Source organism: Thermobia domestica, chromosome 13, assembly GCF_964235325.1.
Source record: "Thermobia domestica chromosome 13, izTheDome1.hap1.1, whole genome shotgun sequence".
Classification (NCBI taxonomy): Eukaryota; Metazoa; Arthropoda; class Insecta; order Zygentoma; family Lepismatidae; genus Thermobia; species Thermobia domestica.
The window spans coordinates 173,412,690-173,436,754 of NC_137466.1; the positions used below are offsets into that span (position 1 = coordinate 173,412,690).

The 24,065-nt window shown below is 35.5% G+C and overlaps 1 protein-coding gene across 3 annotated transcripts; it reads left to right on the plus strand.

Moving 5' to 3' along the window:
- Nucleotides 1-4,833: 4,833 nt before the first annotated feature.
- On the plus strand, nucleotides 4,834-24,065 carry LOC145668762 (eukaryotic translation initiation factor 5A-like). 3 transcript variants are annotated; one of them, XM_081736911.1, is made up of 4 exons: nucleotides 4,834-4,980; nucleotides 14,378-14,510; nucleotides 20,857-21,024; nucleotides 23,859-24,065. In XM_081736911.1, the coding sequence occupies exons 2-4, from the start codon at nucleotides 14,403-14,405 to the stop codon at nucleotides 24,048-24,050; spliced, it is 468 nt and encodes a 155-aa protein (XP_081593037.1). In that variant the 5' UTR covers nucleotides 4,834-4,980; nucleotides 14,378-14,402; the 3' UTR covers nucleotides 24,051-24,065. The 3 variants fall into 3 exon arrangements, with proteins under 3 accessions (XP_081593037.1, XP_081593038.1, XP_081593039.1); XM_081736912.1 differs by having other exon boundaries at nucleotides 4,957-5,041; XM_081736913.1 differs by lacking the exon at nucleotides 4,834-4,980 and adding an exon at nucleotides 5,287-5,429.

The window sequence follows — 24,065 nt, forward strand, 5'->3', positions numbered from 1 at the left end:
ATATATATATATATATATATAGAGAGAGAGAGAGAGAGAGAGAGAGAGAGAGAGACCTTTATTTATAATACTAACATTTTAATTTTTACGTAGCAATTTGCAGTTAGAAAAGAAATATTTAGAGAGCTTCGAAATGTGGTGTTGGAGGAAGATGGAGAAAATAAAATGGACAGAGAGAGCAACAAACGATGTTTTAAAACGGATAGGAGAGAAGAAGGCACTTCTAGACACCATCCTTCGTAGAAAGGCCAATTGAACTGGACAATCTTGCCAAGAAATTGTCTTCTTCACCAGTGGCGGATCTAGAAGGTAAAAACTGGGGGGGAGGCTGCCAGATCCCAGACTATGATAAATATATCATAAATTTACTATAAAGTTTCAAAACTTAAATTATTTACGTCACTTTGAAAACTGGGGGCCTAGTCCCCCGGCCCCGGGTTAGATCCGCTACTGTTCTTCACACCGCCATTGAAGGAAAGATGGAAGGGAAGCGAGGAATAGGAAGAAGAAGAACACAGCTGATCGATGATTTGGAAGATAGGAGAAAATATTGGGAGTTAAAAGAGGAAGCTGAAGATCGACAAAATTGGAAGAAACATTTCCAGGCCCAAATCTAAAATTTAAAAAAAAAAAAAATCCTCATTAGTCTGACCGTGAGAACCTGCCGAAGCGCAGAAATACTTAATAATAATAACAATAATTTGCAAACTAATTTAAAAGTATAGTGACTGCATAGTGACATGGAAAATATTTATTTCTTTATATTATTGCTTTACGTGGACATGAAAAAATAAAAATAAACAGGCATTACTTTTGCCTGTCGAGCAAAGTTTCGAAAAAGAAAATGTTGTGCATAATCAAGTATAACCAGGTTCTGAAAGCCCAGTAGTATGTAACGGTTTCTCAAGCCACAATATTGCAAAATAAATGTTATCTTTTTCTAATAACCGAATTGGTTTTAACCACAATTTTCTTACAAGAATGTTGAATATTGTACAAAGTTTATGAGATTAAATAAAACCATTTTGCAATTTATGTCAAATGTTTAAAGCGATTTTAACAATATTTGCTGGAGTAATGAATAAAGAATGTTCATGTAACTGTATACTATAATACTTAATAAAGATACTGTACCTTATTAGCACCTTTTTGAATGATTTTTCAGCACCTTTTATTCCCTTTTTCCTACCACATTTTTGCACCTTAAAATCTGGTCCCTAGTGATTAGTGCAATGAAACAAAGCAAGTTATGCTTTTAGCATCTCAACACAACTATTCTTTAAGTTATTCCGTAAAGTAAATAATTTTGGGCATGGCTTGTCTCGTGAAAAAGTTTTACGTCTCATGGTTATGCCGGTTAGGCTAAAGGAGATGGTGATGATGAGAGATGAGTGAAATGGTGGAATGAAGAAAATGGGGTGAAACGGGAGAACCCGAGAAAAGTCCACACGGCACGAGCTGGGATCGAACCAGGTACCCCAAGCACCGGAGGTGAACGCTCTACCACTTTTTTTTTATTTTACTTCCTGACTTATTTTCTACTTCAACCACTTTTCAGGACTACTAGACACGACAGGGACCCGAACACAGAAACATTGAGGACAGTTAAAATTCCACCCTTGCTACTACAGAGGGACTCGAACCCCCAATGGACTTCACCTCACAGTCATCAGCCTAACGCCTCAGACCGCTCGGCTACACCCACCGGCACCACTGAGCCACCGCGCCCCCATTGTCTCATGAGTGTCATATTTTATTGAAGGCTGAATTTCTTGGAGAAAGGTTGATTTTTTTTTTAAGGTAGAAGCGCATAAAAGAAATAGTTTTAAAATGATACTTTGTGATTCCACTACGTAACTATTGTAAGAGCCAAAAAAGTGACGCTTATTATTTTTAAAAAGATATTTTGTGGCCCGTTTCCATTTTTTTCAGGAGACAGGACGACTTTCTGGAAAGGGGGACAATTTTGTTAGAAACGGGACTCTTTGGACACCCTAATATAATAGTGTAGACAATACTGTAGATAAATATCTTCCCTACACCGACGTTCAGACCAACATGTATGCAGATATATTTGTACGTCCGAAGATATCCGTTTCTAACACCTATTATACATGTAATTTCAAAAGGCTGGTAACAAACATGTAACTAAAGGTACTTTCAGTGCAAGGCAAGTTTTCCTAACCACCTGAATTTTAGAAAAAGAGTAAATTACGATTACATGTTGGTATTCAAAAATTCATCATCAATAACCCGGTTTCTTCGGATTATTGGCATGGATTTCGGAGCGCATTCTCAAATTTACAGCGTTGCTGCGCAATTGTTTGTGTGTTGCTGCAAATGTAGTCGATAATCAGTCTTGGTTGCACCTACAAAACAGCTATTTCCGGTGTTACCTCGTGTATAATTGCGGGACGTTAAACTCAATCAAACAAAATAAAATCTACAGTACATCTGATCACTAAAAATCCTTCTTCCTCTTAAGAGCGGCACTACCAAAGAAGATACACCAACTAGATTCTGCCAAATCATCATCATTTTTCAAACTAGGAAATACAATTTGATATTGATTATTAAAATGAGTTACCTTACTTCTTGGAAAAATTAAGCTTTCACTAATACGTATAATAAACTTTTCACAACATAGTTATATTTATAATTATGAGTTATTAATAGATTGAAACAAATACTTTAGATACACTTTTGTATTTTCATACATTTTCACAAAAATGTTCATTACCTACTTTATCATACGTGTAATCGAACAAGGGTACGGTGGTTCAGTGACAGCGCGTACCCCTGGAGCGATGAATTACTGGTTCGATTTCAGCTCGTTTGACTTTGTGGTGAACAACACCGTGTTTGTGGATTTTCTGATTTCATCCTAAATTGAGGTTTCATGATTTTATCCTATAATGATTGAAAGACCCTCGTGACTAATCCATTTTTCTGTTTTTATAGTTATTGACGGGATGTATTAATGGGATTGTGAGACAACCCCGTTTGGTATGAAATGTCTTATTTTATTATTTATCAAAAACGAGGGTTTTACGAATTTTTTTTCTCTTTCATCTTCATTATTTATCTTTTCCACTCTTGAGTTTTACTATACATCCATTGTTTAGCTCAAATAATATGTATATTGTTCTTTGTTGAGATGAGTTAGACGTTCACAGTTGAGCTGAAATTATATGAATCCAGATTCCAACTGCAAGTAAGAATCTCCAAATTACTATCTAGAGATGTGATATTGAAAAGTTTAAGAATTCCGATGCCAGTGGTAATGAAAATGAATGCGACATTGACAATGAATTGAATGATTATATGGGACCTCTCGACAAAAACCACATCACAGCAGTAGAGAAGATAATAGACATTCACGTGAGAAAGTAGTGGACGAAGGTGAAGCCATTGCAGATGTTTCTTTGTTTCTAGAACTGGGCTAGAGTTTTCCAGTGAACAACCAAAAGTTGGGCGGCGCACATCATTTTGAACATAACACCTGGCCCAATAAATGGTGGGAAAACATTCAGAACAATAAGAGTCATTTTAGTTATTTATTTCATCCTGAGCGCTATTGTTGAGGAAACGAACAGTAAACCAAAAATAAGAAATTTCAATTTGGAATGTACACTCATGTCCAACATTATTGTCGCATGTCTATAAATATGTTTTTCTAGGAATTGATAACGAATTCGCCTGGTACTTCTTATAATGCTAGTATGTGTATAATCAGCAAAGACATGTATGTGGCAAATTTCATGTCAAAAGAACAGTAAATAAGAATAAAACGAAAATAAAATTTACTTGTCCATTTAGCAATATTTTATTTTACTCATTATAATTTTCGTATTTATAATTCTTTTCCTATGAAATTTACAACAAATATACATTTCCCGATTATACACATAGTATCGGTATTAAAAGACCTTGGAAAATCATTATCAAATTATATTCTTACAAGAGAGTTATAGATATGCGACAATCATTTTGGACATGAGTGTACCTAATTCGTCAAAACAAGATATGGAGGAATGTAAGTACAACTGAAGTGTATGCTGCATTTGCAATTCTTATTGCGGCTGGTCGAACATATGGGCATCGCATATGCGCTTCAGATCTATAGAGTGATTATTGTAGCTACTCGACAGCCTTTCTTTTCTGGCGTCATGTCAAAGTGCATGTCATGTGTAGTGCATGTGTAGTGCAAAAATGTACCTGAATGAACACTTCAAAAATGTTATTTGTTATTTTGAGGCTACATACTAATTTACTGCAACGACAACCAAAACATTTTTTATTTTACAGGTGTCCAATACGGAATTTCTCCCATGAATGATATAAACTTCATTGTATTTTGCATCTATGATCAGTTTAAATACAATTATTTGGCCTTTGTACATTGTAGCTGGCCCCTCCTTAGAAACGACGGGCCCCTCCTACATAAACCTGCTGGCTACACTCCTGCAAGGATTGCTGGAATGACAAGAGATATAGACATATAAGGATATTGTCAGAAATGTATGTTGACCAATTCGAATGGTCTCACCTTATTACTGATTTATTGTTGATCTTGCCCACTACAAGTCTATATAAACATACGACAATAATATCAAACTATGAAAACTATGCTCTAGGCACAAAATGTCGGACTCATGAAAACATGCTGGTAACGACGGACGAAAGCTCTAATATTCATGTGAATGGAGTAAATAAAATGTATAGAAGTTGTTATTTGAAAGTTACGGTACAATAATTGAAATGTAATACTAATAATTAAGTAAATTTCCTGAAGCAGCAATTTAAAAAATACACAAACTTTGCATTCAAAGTTTACTTGCGCATTGTGCTTGTCACTTATAGCACGGTTAGTGGGAGTTTCTTGTTCAATTTGTCGACCCCTCTAAGGAAGAATTGAACCGATAACGTGGTGCGCGTGCGCATAGGATCTTCTGGTCTGTGTACCCATTTTGGTCACATGTGAGTACTGCAGTGAAGCTTTGATTTTAGAATTTTTTATTCTTAAAAGCTGTCTGTGAAGGTTATTTAAAACATTTGAGTATTTCTTGGTATATTCCGTGTCATTGCATATTTAGTTTTAGATAGAACAATTTTAAATTGTGATTTTACTAGCACGTCAACCGGCAGGTTTGACTGACATCACACGGTATGGTGGAAAGCTGTTTCCCGCCATGTTGAGTTTTCTATGGGTCGTAAAATGACTACTTGCCTTGCTTAAGTGTGGCTGTACTTTATAAAACGGTGCATAATGGGTATAGAAGTTTACTACTTCGATGTTAATGTTGTGTAAATTAAACTCTTTGAAGCCTACATACACGAGGCCGCATCGCGATCACATTCATGTCTGCGAAATGATCAACTGAAGTAGTTGAGATGGAATACATATTTTTTTCTATTTTGTAGACCTAGTGAGTTATTTTATGCACCGATTCGATAAGTTAATCGTATCTAAATTTTCTCTCTTAAATGTATTTAGTCCTGTTGTTCGAGTGTTTATCAGGAGTGAAGCAAATAAGTGAAAGTCGAAGTAACATATTGATGCTGTATTTTTGCTGCAGTGCAGTTCATGTGCACGTGTGTGTTCCTCCGGTTTAGAAATCAAAGTTGGTTTTGAAATTCCACACCTCCGGTAGTGGAATAAACGTGTTACTCGTAGAAATGTTGTGTTTATATGTTTATAAATCTTGTTTTGTGATCATTAATGTTGCAATGGTCCCCAGGATTCATGTCCTTTGTTCACTCCATTTACAGCTGTATGTAATTAGTGTTTTAAATCCTCATGGTATGGTTTCCGTACATTTTGCAAATTGTTGATAGTACATTTCAGAATGGGATAAACATAAATTGATTAGTCATTCCGGGGGAAGATTTGGAATTAACCATACAAACCATGAGTAGTTCATCGTACAGCAGCCTAGATCACATTGGTGTCCCATGATTAAGAGGTTTTGTTTGAAAAATCTTTTTGTGTAGTTTGATATAGTACAAAGAGAATCAATTACGAAATATTTTGTTACCCTAGTGTTAACATTTCATATACCACTATGTGATGTGAACGTATGGATCGCTCTAATAGTAAGTTTCCAACTAGTTTACCTGTTCTGCAAGAAAGGTAGTTGTTGTTTTCTTTCTTCAAAAGACTTCCTGAGGTAAAGTCGATTATTTCACGATTGATGGGGTAAGGATTCCGCTATGTATTTCGTCAGATTGCAAGAACTCCCAGTACGAACAATAGCACGTTGAAAATTTCTGAAAGTAATCCGTTACTGCATTATTCTTTTCATGAGAGCTTTCAGTGGAAACAGTACGATAAATACAAAGTCTTTAATAAAATTTGCTTTAAAGCATTATTTCTGCCAAAGGAGCACTTAATTTGCAAAACTGTGGTAAGAAATGTTGTCCAAAGCTATTTTTGGAACCATTTGTATGTGGAACGTTGCTGGAAATAGGCTAATTTATTTTTGTAACAAAGCTGTTTCTTATTGAACAAGTTCTGAGTAATACAGTAGTAAGCTATGGCTATTATCTATTTTCTCATGTAATGCAATCATTAACGTACACGAAAAACAGCTAGTTCCGAGAATGCCCTTTTTCCGATTGTTGATATTCGAATTTAATGCAGTAGGTAATTTATTCACAATTTTGTCCTAGCGTACGTGCCTTTGGTGTGGGAAGCCCAAGTTCAATTCCAGGCGTGAGCTCATATGGCATGGATCCTACGTTAAGATGTAAGTTCATGTATGGAGCCTCGTTTCTGAAAGGGATGCTGAACTCAAATCAAAAATAAAGGGTTATCTTTTCAGTACACGTTTCAGCTGCACATCGATAAATAAGACCGCTTTAAAAGGGTATTATAGAGTAGGATAGTAAGGTGGGGATATGTAGATAGGGGTTAGCTTAAGGAAGTTTTGACCAATTTTCGTAAAATTATAATGTAGTGTAATTTCTCCGGGCATTGTAATGTTAACCCGAAGTAAATATTAAGTTTCTTGTTGATACTATTTTCAGTGGATGCATCTGACGTCACGAGAGTAATGACGCAGCTAGCACTAGTTTCTCGCATTTAAAGATGGCAATAGCATGTGGTGAACGTGACATATATATTTTCAATTTCATAGCTAGATATGTTGGTAAAGAGGAATTTTTATCAGGCAGGTCAAGTATAGGCACACCTCTCGCAAATAATCGTTGATTAATAATTTTTTCATAATTTTTTTTTATCACCAAAAGATTTACAGTAGGTGACACGACATGGTCCCACTTAGCATAGAAACTCAAGTGGTGTTTCTTGAAAAATTAAAAATCTTTTATGATTTTTGTATAAATACAGCGTCAAGATGTGTGGCATAAAATCTACAGCGCAGAAAAACACGAACCAACCTGTGCTAGGTTTCTAATAAAAAAAGCACGAATGCTGTGATGACAGTGAAGCTGATGAGTTTACACATGATTGCATCCTAAGGGAGCAGACGCATCAGATGGTGGGTATGCGCTTTAAAGGTATTGCAAGCACCTGGGTTTTCGCAATGACACGAATTCCAGTAGTAATTGTAATGATTTCACACTAGTAACACTACACTTTTTACCATGCGGAAATAGTCTGTCGGTGGAAAATTGTATCTAATATAGTTATATTTCATATGCACTCTTTTAACGGTACACTAGTAGCCCTACTCTTGTAAATCTAAAATACCGTTGCATTAGTTAGTATTTAATTCTGCCGCCTGCAAAATTTATTCCTTATATACTGTACGTCTTTTCATGCAGAATATTTAAAAAAAAAAACTGTGTGCCTAAGCTTGGCTAGCACTATTTTTGTTTTATAAAGCTGCATAGCAGAATATTGAGCAGAAAGTGTGGTAAATGTGAGAAAGTTCGAAAACGTCTATCTTAACCTAATCTACCTTGGTTATAGTTAAGGAGCCGTACTTCCCATTTAGGGAAGGACGAGAAACGCCATGCTTTCAGGCATTATTCATTGACTATCTAGGATGTTAAAAAGTGGGTAATAGACTGAGTTCTTGCCCTTGTACTTAGGGTGTTTAGGTATTGCAACAGTAAGATATATCCTCGTGCACGGGAGATGAGAAGTAGCTGTTCTTAACTATTACCTCTACCTTTTTAAGCGACATCGTTTAGTTGTATACTCACCGTCGCTGATGCGTTTGCTCCGTTAAGGTGCTACCGCGTGGACTCGCCTGTTTCGCTCTGCCCTGACTGAGATAGCATCATGATTCTTAGTGGACACCTAGCACATGTTGATTTGGTCGTTGCATTGGTCTTTATGGCATATATCCAGATGCTCTTTATATGCAAGACGGTGAAGTACCTTTAAAGTGAATCTATACCGAGGAATGTTGTCCCCTTTAGAAATAGTTCCTAACTCAGTAATTGAATTTCTTGATAGTAAATGAATTGAATTTGTTGCAGTTTGTATTCAGTTACAGACAGGGTTGGCTGGTTTAAACCATCTGTTTTTTTCAAAAACATCAACTGGTTCAAACCAAAAAGCGAATAATGTTCGTAAAAGTGTAAGTATTCGTAAAATCTTGATGGACACACATTTGTGGATTATCACGTTTCACTCCCGTATATTATTCGTATTATATTCAGACCTAAATTCCTCATTCATTACTCAAAGGGATTATACTACAAAAGCAACTTTTTTTTTTTTGTATGAGTTTATGAATGTTTGATTTTTTTTATAGTTTATTATTATTATGCAGTTGCAATCAAAGAAAAATTCTAAATATTGTTTCGTTCTAATAGTATTTACTATTGATAAATTACATCGAAGTGCCGTACTTTGGGGAGGGTCATACAAACCGCACGAGAGGCATTTTTGAAATCAGAAGTATCTCTGGTATCTATTTATGTATAAATGGGTCAAAGTGGACTCAATTAATTCGTATTTTTATTCACTTTTCGTACTGATACGCAAATTAAGTCGTTGTATTTCTTTAACTTAGAATAATAAAAGTCGTAGTGAACTAACTTGGACATAAGTTCTTTTGTACTCTGCAGTATTTTCAAATTGTCCATATGTAAATCTGTATAATGGTTTCACTTGTGCAACTGTTTATCTTTTTGTCCTTCTGAAATGACTCTCGACAATCATATTAACAAGTATGTAAAGGTCAGTACAACGTATTTTTATCAGGAGTCCTTCGTGAGTAGTCGGCAGACGTATCGCAGTTGTGGCCAATTAGTCCCGGTTTCGAGTCCAAATGAAGGACAGTTTCCCTCAGGTGTAAGCCGAGAAGCGGTTGAATTCCGTATGTTACCCCTCCCAACATACCCGGTTGTTGCATAATAACACCAAGGCGAAACAAACTTATTTCTGTCCATCAGTGATATAAATGCATAGAGCGAATTATTTAAACCAAAAGAACCTGGTTTAAACCAAAAAACTTGGTTTTTTGAATAAAAACCATGGTTTTTGCCAACCCTGGTTACAGAATGGGTATAAAACTGGTTATGTACGCAGCAGGGTTGGCTGGTTTAAACCAGCTGGATTAAAAAGAAAAAGTTTAAACAAAAAAAAAAAAAAAAAACGAAAAATGTTAGTGAAAGTGTAAGTGTTTGTAAATTCTTAATAAACACACATTTATGAGATCAGTTTCACACTCGTATATTATTCGTACTATATTTAGACCTAAATTCGCTATTCATTACTCAAGGATTATACTACAAAAGCATCTTTTTTTTATATATAAATATTTATGTGATGTTTTTGTGATTTTTTTTTTTTATAGTTCATTATTATGCAGTTGCAAGCAAAGGAAAATTTAAATATTGTTTCCTTTTTTAATAATGTTTCTTATTGATAAAATAGAATTGCCGTACTTTTTTGGGGGGGCGGGGGTGTCATACAAACCCCACGAGAGACATTTATTGAAATCAGAAGTATCTTCGGTATCTATTTATGTTTATAATTGGTCAGAGCCAAAATGGACTCAAATATTTCCTATCTTTATTCCCTTTTCTTACTGATATGCAAATTAAGTCTTATTTCTTCAACTTGGACTAACAAAAGTTTTAGTGAACTAACTTGGACTAAATTAGCTGAAATGACTGTTGACAATTATATTAGCAAGTTAGCATGTATGTTAATAATTTGAGATCGGTCAGGTGGGTCAAGAGTTACGATGTCACAAGTATAGTGACATATATATATATATATATATATATATATATATATATATATATATATATACTCACATACTCACGTTCACATTTGAAAGGAATATTGTGCAGGAATTTTACCTTGAAAAAACTAAGAAAATTACTGGAATGAAATTTAATTCCAATGAACCATTTTTGTTTTTGCCAAACGAAACAATGTATTTGACTACCCTTAACCTCTTCAATTATAATTTGTAAGACAGAAGAACACATTTGAGTCCAGACTAAAGCTAGCATGTAGGTTCCAATAAGTCACTACAAATGTATCGCTTCAACGATTACCTACGTATGACCTGGAACAAACATAAATGTCCCTATGGCTAATACAGAACTAACAAGTGAGCATGAGCTATTTATTCTATATATATTTTAATAAAACATTCCTCTGGATAATGTTACCAATTATGTTTGTGTATGCTAATAGCAAGGCGCGCAAAACTTCAAAGTTACGCGCACTCGCCAACCCAAAAATGTTGGTCGCTAGTAACTCTCGTACAAATTATGAGAAGTCCCCCCCAATCCACGGCCTTTGGTTTGACAAAGAAAAAAATTACATGAGGGCATAAAGTTTCAAAACCAGACTCAGAATAATTCTGAATTGGACAATTCAAGTACATGTTGAGTTTGCGAATTACAACGTTGTGAAGACTTCACATTCCGTGTTTTTTCTCACTCAGTGATGATTATTTTCATGCGAAACGAACTGTGCAACTCTGTGAGATTAGGCAGAAACCATTCCTATTGAACACGAGTCGCCAATGGCGTCCGAAAATTTTGTGCCCTTGGAAACAAAAATTGCGAAAATACTTGACAGTGATACCATTAAAGTATCAGGAGTTAACGTAAAGAATATGTGGTTAAGGTCAACACGCAGAGTACTGTAACAATGATGAAATGAAGAAATGTAACTGTGGCAACCAGAAAAGTAGAGCAGGTGACATTTTTTTTTATGTACTTAGCTGAGCCTGTGCTCTCTCCACACACATCATTCACATATGAGCATGAATCTCCTTGTTATTCCTCACAACATTTGTACATGTCCCTTTACAGACAAAAATTAAAGACGTGATAAAAATCGGCAAAGGATACTATAAAGGGATGATTTTTTCAACATCTCTCACCACTTGCAAGATTTGAGCCTACTTCCGGATGAAATATCTAATTCATGTATGATCAGTTTTTTCTTCTTGCATGCAGTATGTAATAAGCAAATACATTACATACACATACACGGTGTTCATTGGACAAAATACTCCTAAAATAAAGGTTAATCTGAGACTGGAGAAATGGAACTGAACAATCTATGGAAAATTTGCGATCGATTAGTGAAAACGTCATCTTTCTAGAGCCTGTAGTTTCCCAGATCTCATTGTCGAAAGGATTGGCCACAAACAGTTTAAAAACTCCAAAGATGGCAGCACAATTCATTTGCATTGATTTTGGAGGAGGCTTTTGAAAGATAATTTTAAATCAAACTTTATAAAGAAAAATATGTATTTAAAGAACACATTCTATAAAATATTTTTCTTAAACGTGAAATCACAAATAACCGTAAATCAAAGGTTTGAAATCCAAAGTTATAGGTTGTAGTTCAAGTGTTTTCACTGCTTTTGTAGCATTTTAATAGATAGATAGGTAAGATCCGAAAAACTATCGATAGGAGCCTGGTGGAAGTAATGTATTTCGTGTGTTGCTGAATAGTTATGAAAAATAAGATTTAAATATGTGAAGAGGGTTCTCAATATGACAGGGTGTCTATCGGTCACGAAATCAGAAAACAGTCACGAAAAAGTCACGAGATTTAGCTTTTTGGTCACGATTTTTTTTAACTGTACAAATGTAAGTACAGATTGATAACTTTTGTTCCATAAAACGTCAAAGTTGACCATCAAAAATGTCTATGGTCGGCTTTAGACGCTGCCAAATCTCAAGCAAAGTACGTTCCTATTGCATGGATGAAAATTCGGCTTAATTCGTACCCAAATTCGCTCTTGAAAATATTAGGAAATTTTATGATTTGGTAAAGAGTCACGAAATTTCATTTTAGAATTTTAATAGACATCCTGTATGAGCATTAGGGAAGGACGACTATAAAACGGGACGCTTTATAAGTGAATATACAGATAGATTAGGAAAATTAGCTGGGTCAAACATAGGTGTTGGAATATGGAAAAAGGTTTATTGAAGATAATTAAACAAGGGGAAAATAAATTTTGGACATTGTAAACTTGAAATGGTTAGCTGAGGACTACTGGTGTTTCCATTTGCGACAAGTAGTCTATCTGCCATACTATATCAGGGTGTCTGTTGGTCACAAAATCAGAAATCTGTCATGAAAGTACAGAAATCTAGCTTTTGGATCACTATTTTTTTGTATTTGTACAAAAATAAGTGCAGTCTGGAAAATTTTGTTTTCATAAAACGTCAAAAATCTCCGAAAATGTTTATGGTCGGCTTAAGACTCCGCCAAATCGCAAGTAAAGGACGCTTCTAGTGCCTGCATGAAAATTCGCACTCAGATTCGCTCTTGAAAATGTTACGAAATTTTATGGTTTGGTGAAGAAAAGGTCACGAAATTTCATTTTTGAATTTTAGTAGACACCCTGAATACTTAGTCATATTGTCAGTAATCTGACTTAGTGTCTTTATTTTATTTTTTATGCGAATGGTCCTTTGTTCGAATCGATGATGATACTTGCATTGGAAACAAAGCAGATTAGTGATTCGGACACAGTTTAGACAAGTTCTATCTCATGTAACCTTTGTGCTGAATAGCTAAGTTTCAAACTGCGATAAACTGATCCGGAGTCCACGTTAATAGTATGTTACTCAAAATGTCCCTCTTCCTGGTGGTGTAGCTGCTAGCGTGCGCACCCTTGGTACACGGGGTTCGCTATTTAATTCCCGGTGTATATACTGATATTTAAACTCATTACAGTGGTTGGAATTCCAACTTAATTGTGTTCACCTCTGGTGCTTGGGGTCCCGGGTTCGATCCCAGCCCCCGCCAAGTGAACTTTGTGGTGAACAAACACCGCGTGCGTGGGTTTTCTCGGGATTCTCCTGTTTCCTCCCACTTTCTTCATTCCACCATTTCATTCATTACTCATCATCACAGTCTCCTTTAGCCTAACCGGCATAACCGTGGAACGTAAAACTCAGATTTCATTTCATTTTTTCCAACTTAATTGTAGGACCTCTTCATATAGCCTGGGGCTGAAAAAACTCTAAATCCCGTTCAACTTAAAATACCGTGCACAGTTAACCGCTTCTGCTTTCGGTGTATTGTTCCGGTTTGGGCTGAATATGTTCGAGCTTAAGAACAAAGTTACACTTTGATAAAGGTCCAATGAACTCGGTATCATAAATTTATAGGCTCTATGTATTAACCAGTTTAACAAGAGTATTAAGCAATTTTGAGAATTAGTTCACAATGTTTATCTATATGTATAGTGGTTAGATAAAAGGAGAGGCAAAAGTTTTTCGCAATGCGTGATAAAACTAAATGCGTCAGAATTAAGTAATTTTCATTTTCTTGGCGTTTTATGGTGCTGTGTATTTTCATTGCTTCCGTTGCGCGATAAAATGCGAAATTGACAATTTTGTGCGAAAATTCTAACAATACGCGAAATATTAAAAATACGTATTCATTTATCTAAAAACGCCAGTTTTCCGCTGACGGAATGGTAGAACGTGGCATGAACGATGCATTTTGAGTGGTTCGGACACGGCTATAGAGAACATGTTAGGAGTTAGTATCAGTTATACATTTAGTGCTTAAATGTAACTTATGCCTATGTGTATTCAGAAGACAGCAAAACTTTCCTACTCATAGTAAATTTAGTTTCTGACTTTCCTTCAGTTTGACTTTAAAAAAAAATATAATTTTCTATAAGTGAAATTTATAGTGTCAAGTGAAATGTGTATTTTGTTTTTAGGTAATTAATGGTTTATTTTGGTAGTAATCTATGAATAAAAGAAACAATTGTAAAAATGTTAGGGTATATCTTTTCCACAAGAGCTACAAAATGCGAAGCTTCTTTGAAAATGCGACAAAACTTGAAATGAGAAATGAAACGTGAAAGTGCGATAAACTCTTGCCCCTAGATATAAGGTTAGGTACCAAAATTCGTAGTGTGACTATAATAATGATTTTTTTGTTTCTTTTCAGTTCTGTTTACTAAACTTTTTTGGCAATGGCTGACATTGAAGATCATCATTTCGAGACAGGAGATGCCGGTGCATCAGTAACATATCCACAGCAATGCTCTGCTCTGCGTAAAAATGGGTTTGTAATGCTCAAGGTAAGAGTAATTCCTAACAAATAATTAGGAAAGGACATATTTAACAGTAACGCTGGAAGACTAGGTATTAATTTTCGGAACAATGTTATTTTTCAGAAGCTTGTTTTACACATGCTTTTGTGTTTAATAAAAGCGGACATTTCAGGTATTATGCAGTTATCTTTTATCGAGGCTGATAAAAGATGAAAGCATAGTATATGAAATGGTCGGGTTTAGGATGTCTGCAGTTACATACGAACTACTGTACTGGAGTTGATTGAAGAGTACAGACAGGGGAAATCTTAGTCTGAAGTCAATTTTGCTGAAGAATTATGACTTCGCATATTTAATACAGTTCACACCGGCAGATGTGTTCAGGATGAAGCACTATGAACATTTTTCGTATGTTCCAAAAATAAACGTGGAAGATGTTTTCTGAAGGGAATCTATGTAATTGAAATTGCTTGTTGACAAACCTGCCGGAAATTAATTAAACCACGGAAGGAAGTCAGGGAAGGCAGATGTGGAATAGGATTAGGGCGTCCATCAAAACTAAAATATTAACATGCTACGCGAAACTTTACTCGGCTAATGTTTGTTCTTAATTACTTAGCTAATAATTGAAACAGTTAATGTGCTATTTTCAGGGTAGTTGGAAAGGGTGAGTAAATTCCGTAATTTCCAACGTAACCAGTTGTAGATCGGTGATCATTGAATATAGTGCTACTTCCTGGCCAAGCAAGCTGATGGCGTATGCTTTTTGTGCATGTGGTTTTCTGATACGAATCGCACTTCTAATTGTAGATTCCAGTTTTATATATCCTTCAGGTTAATTGGTTATGATTATACACGTAGCAAATTTAAGAAGGCATTTATTTTGTAAGAAAGTGGCTTGCACTTATTAAATAATGTCAGTTGTTTACTATAACCTTACCCGCATTAATCAGAGGTTTTCTACTGATCATGAAAAATTACTTATACACGACTACTTAAGTTAGTAAAGTAGCTATATTTCTAAAGATAGTGGTAGCCGCGAAATTATGGGATTTTCCTCTTCATAGTGAGAGATGTAACATGTGCTACAGTTTTGTATCTGAAGCTATAAATTGGTTATTCATGTGTACTAGCCACTGTGATATCCGTGGAGATGTTTATCTAGAGGGATGGATTTTGAGTTTGTGTAATGCTGAAATGTACTCATGTCCAAAATGATTGTCGCATATCTATAACTGTCTTCTTGTAAGATTATAATTTGCAAATGACTTTGCAGGGTACTTTTAATACTGATACTATGTGTATAATCGGGAAATGTATATTCGTGGTAAACTTCATAGGAAAATACGAAAAGTAGAATGAGTAAAACAAAATGTTGATAAATGGACAAGAATGTTTTATTTTAGTTTTATTGTTCTTATTTACTGCTCTTTTGACATGAAATTTGCCACATGTTTTTGCCGATTATACACATACTGACATTATAAGAAATACCCGGCGAATTCGTTACCAAATTATTGCTACAACTTATTTATAGACATACGACAATAATTTTGGACATGAGTGTACAGTCCGCAGGAAAAAAAACCTGCAACATGGGCATGTAACTTTGTGAAACTACGCCTAACAGCGCAGGTAATGAACATACCGTCTAAGTGGCAAGAATCACGCTAGGAGAAACCTCGGCGTCCTTCTCTGCACACTTATTTTGGAGCAAGACTTCGTAGTTTCACAATAACTTACATGCTCATGTTGCGGGTTTTTTGCTGCGGACTGTACATGTGTTGAACAGTTACTAGAATTGGGAATTAGCTTTTCAAATGTATTTGATATGGGAGTGCGAGACATCCAATTGTTTACTCGTGTTATATAGAGAGCTCCGTCGCTATTTCGAACTGGGAGATCCGGACTCGATTCCCGGCGACATATTTGCTTATAAAGATGGAATTCTGTAATCTTATTGGCGGACACAGCTATCACCTCAGGGATAAGGATCTTTGATTCATTGATCCGAGAAAAATGTGCTTGCTGCAGCAGATCGTGCTGTCTGCAACACAAGCAGTTGCAGCACAGTTGAATCGTAATGTATCACATACAGCTCCCAATTATACAAGACGAATGTATACTTGCCGCGACCTTATCCTGATAGCCGAGATACTCAGCTTCAATTCAGGCGACTCCGCGCACATTACATAGTTCCTCCCGTTACACAAGTGAAACATTACTTAGGAGATCAATTCAAAGAGCTGATTGAGTTCAAGTATATAAAAATGTCAATACAGAAACAATATTTAAAATAAATGATACTACATTTATTAGTTAAGGGTTATGAAAATGACGTCACGACTCAGAATCGGAAAGAGAGAAGGAAAGAAAGGAGTGAAAAGCCGGCAGCTAAGATGCGAGTCTCTTGCAAGTGTTGCAAGATTATAAACTTGAAAAATCTTATAACAAAAGCAGAGGACCAGTAAAATTACTTAATTGGTCAATGTTAGAAACCGTCCACAATGGATAGGAAATGGCTTAATATTTTTATATGATAGAGTAACTACCCCGTAAGAAACTTCATTGCCTGCTGATAAATGAAACAAAAGAAATAACGGAACTCACATGTGACTTCTGCAATTTTTGTGCAGAGAGTAACACTGCTCTGCCAAATATCGTCTTCGCGCGTGCGTTAGAGTGGGTACGTGGGTGTAATGAAACTGGAACCATGAAGAGTGTTAAGCGCGAAGTTGAAAATATGAATGAATCCGAATTATCATCTTAGTATTATCGCAAACACGAGGAAGGGAAACCTCTTTAAAGTCAAGCAAAGTAAATTGTCAACAATTTGTACGCTCGACTAAGAGAAAAATATGCAGACAAAACTATTGAAGAAATTGTTAATATGATTGTTGCCGGTTCGCTGTGGTTTACTCAGTGCCAATGTAAAAAATCGTATTTTTAATTTAGTGTGTGGGAGGGTGGCTGCTCGTATGTTTCTGTTTATGATTGACCTTTTCCAGGTAGATATATGAGAATAACTTCATTTCTTATCCTTTCTTACCTTAATCAATTGAAATGAATAAGCAAAATAGTTTTCATGCTCTCGGGTTTTAATTGTGAGGATTGCAAATATATGACGTGCGAATTTCCAATACATTTATTACTATTGTCGTGTCTTCATAAATTATTAAAACAAATAGACCAAGAAACATATTTTTCGTAAGCGGCAGGAAAAGGACGAGAAATCATCGCTCCGCGCATATCAGCTGAAACTCAGAACAGCGCCAGTTGAAACCCTGGCGATTGAGAGCCAAACCAAAACACACGCACACATATACAAAGGCTTCCCTGTGAAATAGTTCGCGCGCCGATATGTATTAATGCGCTTGTGATGCGGCTCTCAAGTTAGCATTGCGTTTAGTATAGAGTAGGAAACGCAAGATAAAAATATTGGCGTGGGAGGCCCGGGTTCGATTCCCGGCGGGAGCTCATGTGGTTCGGATTCCACATTAATAAGAAGGTCCACGTCTCATATCCTCGCTCCTGAACGGGACATTAAACTCTAAAATCAACTCAACAAAATAAAAATGCACATATATAGGATTGCGTACTCAATTATCGTGCAATCAGTAACCGTACTATCACCTGAAAGTAAGATTTCACGGTTAAAAATGACTACAGTTAGTTGAAGTGAGTATAGAACCACGAAACTCAAATGTTTTTTTTTTTTTTCCGAACCAACTGTATTGTTTATACATTGTGTAACTACTTATGGAATGTAATATTTACTGCTTTAGTGAAGACTTGTTCTCTTAGCGACATTCCATTATCACAGGCATAGGTAAAGAATGTGTATTCTACTGTATGCTGATCAAACTACACTGTTGTGCAATTTTTCAAAAATTACCGGTATTGGTTAGGAATCTGGGGCCACAGATTTGCATAATTTACAGAAGAAATGTGTATTTCAAAAGACTACAATCTAAGTAAGAAAAAATGTGGATACCTTACCTCTGACGTGCTATAAATGGAAAACCATAATGCAAAGTGTCTCCTATAATACTACATAAGAAGCGAAGGTGATGCAAATGAAGTTTAGGTACATCACATTTTGCAAAATTTACATGTAAAATGCAATACTCTGCGGCAGCATTAGTGATAGTACTGTATTTTAGAGTTACTAGTGTAAAAGAATTACAAATACTGTACGACAATTAACGTAAACTGAGTGCATATGAAAGATAACTGTGTTGAACACGCTGAGGGAATGTTTCTAGTGTACAAACTGTATTTTGTTTTTAAAGTGTAGCATTACTAGTGTGAAATCATTACACGTGCTGTAGAAACTCGCTTTACTGCGAAAATCCGAGTTCTCACTATCCCCGCTGATATGTCTACTTCCTTCTGACACAATTCGTGGGCCCACAGCTTCATCCTGCCCTGGGCTAGATAGCATTCTAGATTTCTAATAGCAATCCAGCCCAGATTGGTTTGTTTTTTGCACTAGTTATGACATGTAAGCTAAGCGGGATATTGTCATTCAATTAAAATCTTCTGGAGGAAAGGAAATAAGAAAGATATAGTTTTCAACAATTCGAGTGGTGTGCCTAACTTTGATCTACACGAATCTACGTCATGCACATATTGAGAACGAACATGGAACTACGAAGATGAAATAAGTTAAATTTCATGAAAGTGAAATGTCTTCCAAATGCTTAAACGGAGACCCATCCCACTAGTTTAATATATGAGAAAACCAAAACACATTCGCTTGCGACTAATGATTCAGCAAGTGTTCAGGTTCCTGACATTATGTAATTGCTTGGCTGATAAGATTACAGGATTGCCATCCTCTTATGCTGACATTTCGGATCGACAGATATGTGATTCGGATCATTCGTTAAGTTTTAGCTTCACGCCTCATACAGCATAGCTGCTGAACGGGATGCTAAAGCAGAAAATCAACCAGTCATATAAGATGCTACAGATGTATGGTTGACGGTGCGAATTATATATTGTTTATATTTGGCAGTTGGTAATTCAAATAATCCTATAAACAGGTACTCATGAACTAATTATACCTCTCCTTTGCAATATTACATTCCTTTATTCCGGTATACAAGTATGTTGCGTTTACCAATAATTTATTTCGGTCATTGCTTGATAATTGTTTGAGGTTGGACTAAAAAGTACACATACAGACTAAAGAATGCAGTTAGTTATAAATACAGTATGAAGACTTCAACTAATACCGAACGTTCTTGTGGGTGCAAGTACTACTTTTTAGAAAAGAATATTGCAGTTCAGTTACGTGCCAGTGCAACAGTACTTATACTTAAATAAGGATGACTAATGGAAGCCAGGACTTGAATAGACTTATTTGGAAGATTTAGCAATTTGGGGAATGTCAAAAGCGTCATTTTTTTTTCCCTAAATGAAAGATCTCGAATCTTTACACAAATCCGTTGCACACACGAATAAAAGTATTTGAGTAACTTAGTGTACTCTAGGAAATCTCATAATTGACAAAGTAGCTTAATGCATCCTACTGTAAACAATACTTCGGTATTTTCAATAGAAGCTGGCGGCTTCATCAAATGGATGAAACTTTGTGCTTGTAGATTCTGTATGGCCGCTGAAAGATTGAAGTAGTGACGCTAATTAAGAGTAATTGTCATGTTAGTTACGCGCAATTGTGATTCCTAAAAAAATCTGTAGTACTTCCTAGCTTTTGGCTCTGTCGTAGAGCCTTGGATTATTCAATGTGTGACCGGCAGCTAAGACTTGTATTTTGTATTGCTCAACCCGATGAATCTATTCCTTTTGATATTTAAATTTTTCGTCCTGTTTGTATTCTCCGTGAATATGGCTCACGAAGACCGGAAAGCTAGGAAGTATAAGGGATTCTCAGGAATCACACTTGCATCTAAGCAAAACTAAAGCGGAGTATGGATCATTTGTCATTGTGATAGTTTATATATATATATATATATGTTAAAGCTTGTTGTGAACTAACGAAGCATTATTTGACACGATCAAGTATTCACTTAAGTTAATGTTTGTCGTAATGCGAATCAAGAGTCACGAGCTTAGTAATTCATATTAGGTTTGTGCTTAGTGATTCGAAAATCAATGTTCCATTTATGCCCTGGATGGTTCAGATACCGTGCAGGTACCTCATGGAAGACAGTTTAAAATTAGTTTATGGATGTTATTGAATTCTTTAGAAATTCGTACGGTTAGTGTCATAATTCAAAGTTCTTCCACATAAAATGCCCCTATAGAAGTGGTCAGTGAGATTGTAAAAGTAGTAGGTGGCCAACGTAACACAACTTTTACTGTAGCTTTAGCAAACTTTGAGTACTGAAACTTCGTATTTCAACAGGGACGTCCATGTAAGATAGTTGAAATGTCAACATCGAAGACTGGGAAACATGGACATGCTAAAGTACATCTTGTTGGATTGGACATTTTTACTGGAAAGAAATATGAAGATATATGCCCTTCAACTCATAATATGGATGTGCCTTTCGTGAAACGTGAAGATTATCAGGTAAGGATTTTTTTTTTTTTTTTTTTTTGAACTAATAAAAATTTATTGTGTAAAATGCTTTTAATATTTATATTGGTGAGGGAAGTAACTTTGTTTCATATTGTAGCGTAACAGTATCTTTGTGGTTCTTCTTTAGGATGACCTTAAAATATGATTTTTTTAAAAAATTTAATTACTTGCACATAGGCCCTGCTGCACAATATAAGTTATCCTATTTTGAAATAATATAGTTGATACAGTGTTTAAGTTGCAATTACGTTGTCACAGTAGTTTCAAATCTGAATATTACCAGCGCACTAGTGATATTTGTTGATATCAGGCAGCCCAGGTCGACATCTTTAAGGTCAGCTGCTTGCTATTAGGAATTAGCGTGCGCACGTTCTACTGTTATAAGTAAAATAAAAACTATTATAAGTTTGTGACTAAAAGTTTCAAATGGCTGCAGGTGATAACTTAAAGGACAGCTTAAATATTAAACTACACAATATCCACCAATAGTGGAAGGTAAAAAATATATCGTGAAAGAACTACGTGTTTCGTACGTACACTAATATCCAAAATTGTCGCATATCTATTACTGTCTTCTTGTACGAATATAATTTGATAATGATTTTGTAGGGTATTTTAATACTGTAGGGTATTTTAATATGTATAATCGGGAAATATATATATTTGTGGTAAATTTCATAGAAAAATAATTATAAATACGAAAATTGAGTAAAATAAAATGTTGCTTAATGCAGAAGAAAATTTTATTTTCGTTTTATTGTTCTTATTAATTGCTCTTTTGACATGAAATTTGCCACATACATGTCTGCCGATTAAATTCCGGGCGAATTCGTTATCAAATTATATTCCTAGAACAGCAAATTTATAGACATGAGACAATTTTGGATATGGGTGTACATTAGTTTATGGTGGTTAAATAGGGTGGTTTCCGGCCAAGAACACCCTTGGATCTGGGAATTGTTAACAAGCGGGGACAGTTGGAAAATCTATAGAAGCAGTCGCAATGTGTGAAAATACACGGAACATTGATACTTTACTCAAGTGAATGTATATCCTAATGCGAATCAAGAGTCGCGAGCTTAGTGATTCATACTAGGTTTGCGCTTAGTGATTCGGAAATCAAGTGTTCCCGTTTATGCCCTGGATGGTTCACATACCTTGCAGGTACCTCAAGGAAGACAGTTGAAAACAAAGTAAATAGTTTATGGATGTCGAACTGAAATTCTTTAGAAATTTGCATGGTTCTTGTCTTACAGTTCAATAGCTCTTTTCCATGAAATACGTCCCTACTTTTAGAAGTGGCCAATAAAGGTTGTAAAAATTGTAGGTGGCCATTGCAACAACTTTTAATGTAGCTTCATTTAATTTTGAATAGCGAAACTTGATATTCTAACAGGAACGTCGATGCTTCAATGGAGAAGGGTTGTTCACCGCAAAAATAGGTTTTCCAGTTGTGTACCTAACTATTTCTCGTTTGTGGGTTGCATATACAGCATGTGATAATTTTTCAAGCTTCGAATCTTGCGAGGACTTGATCCTTCCTACTTCGCAACTTACGGGATGAATATTTTAAACATCAAATAATGATATGCAGCTCGACATTGCGATTAAATTTCGATCTGTAAACGAAAATTCAATATTAATACCACCATTGTATTATTTTCGTAACAATTTGATAACTAACATTATATATCACTGAAGTCAGGGATCCCAACTTGTGTGGCACAGTCCATGAGGCCTTTAATAATTAGTTAAAATAAATTTTGAGACAGACTAAGCCAGTGGACGTTCGTTGAGCAACAGCAACAACGCTCTGTACTACATAGTCACTATTTTATAGAAACTTACTCGTGCACTATTATAATTTAAATTAAAAATCAAGCAAGTGTGACGCGGTCTTGGGCGTTCGATAGTGTCACCCGTCAAAAAAGGTTGGAAACTACTGTCACTTAAAAATTATTTATATTAGTGTTATTTTACCTTCATCATCCTAATTCTCATGTTTTTAAACTTAAAATGCATCATTTTAAATGAACTTCTGCTAGCTTTGCTCAACTTTCAAACTGTTGTTCTCAAATCATGTAGCTGTTATTCAGAATTGAGCAAAGTTTCTATTAAGCTACTTGTTCCGCAATCTTTTGTTTTTATAGTATTTTCACGGGTGAGGACAAGCATCTATATAGTGTACAATGAAGAAATTACACTGTAAAGTTGCCGTTGGTAATTGTTGGATCTTAAGAGAAGTCACCTTCTCCAAGTTAATTTTATTACTCCTTAAAAGATTCAAAGAATATGCTGTACATAATCACAAATGTTTTTACTTTCCACCGTTGTTTTTTGCTATACTAATAACGAATTGTCATAAGCTCAGTGTAATGAATCGTGTACCTACTGGCGTCGTACATTACTCTTTGCTATAAAGTGAACTTTGTGGTGGACAAACACCGTGCTCGTGGGTTTTCTCGGGGTACTCCCGTTTCCTCCCACTTTCTTCATTCCACCATTTTCATTCATCTCTCATTATCACCGTCTCCTTTAGCCTAACCGGCATAACCGTGGGACGTAAAACTCAAAGATTTCATTTCATTTTACTCTTTGCTATATTCTGATAGTTTGTAAACCTTACGCTACGGATTGAACCGATTAAGTCCTCTTAGCTTTCTATACTTTATCCTTGATTTTTAAAATGAGAAATCAGTCCACTTTCTAATGTTATTTCCTCTTGGATTATTTTCATATTGTGTAATTTTTTCGTAACACAAGTCGCGAAATTACCTGTATTAATTTAGTCTGATTTTAGTATTGATAGTACATTGTTTCTTTAGTTGGCTGATATTTCCGATGACGGCTACCTCTCCCTAATGGCAGATAATGGCGATATACGTGAGGATTTAAAGGTACCAGAAGGAGAACTTGGAGCTCAGCTGAAATCTGAATTTGAATCTGGCAAAGAGCTTCTGGTAAGATCAATATTAAGTCACTGTTTTCACAAGCTATTTTTCCTCCAAATTATTTAGTCTTTAATGTATTTA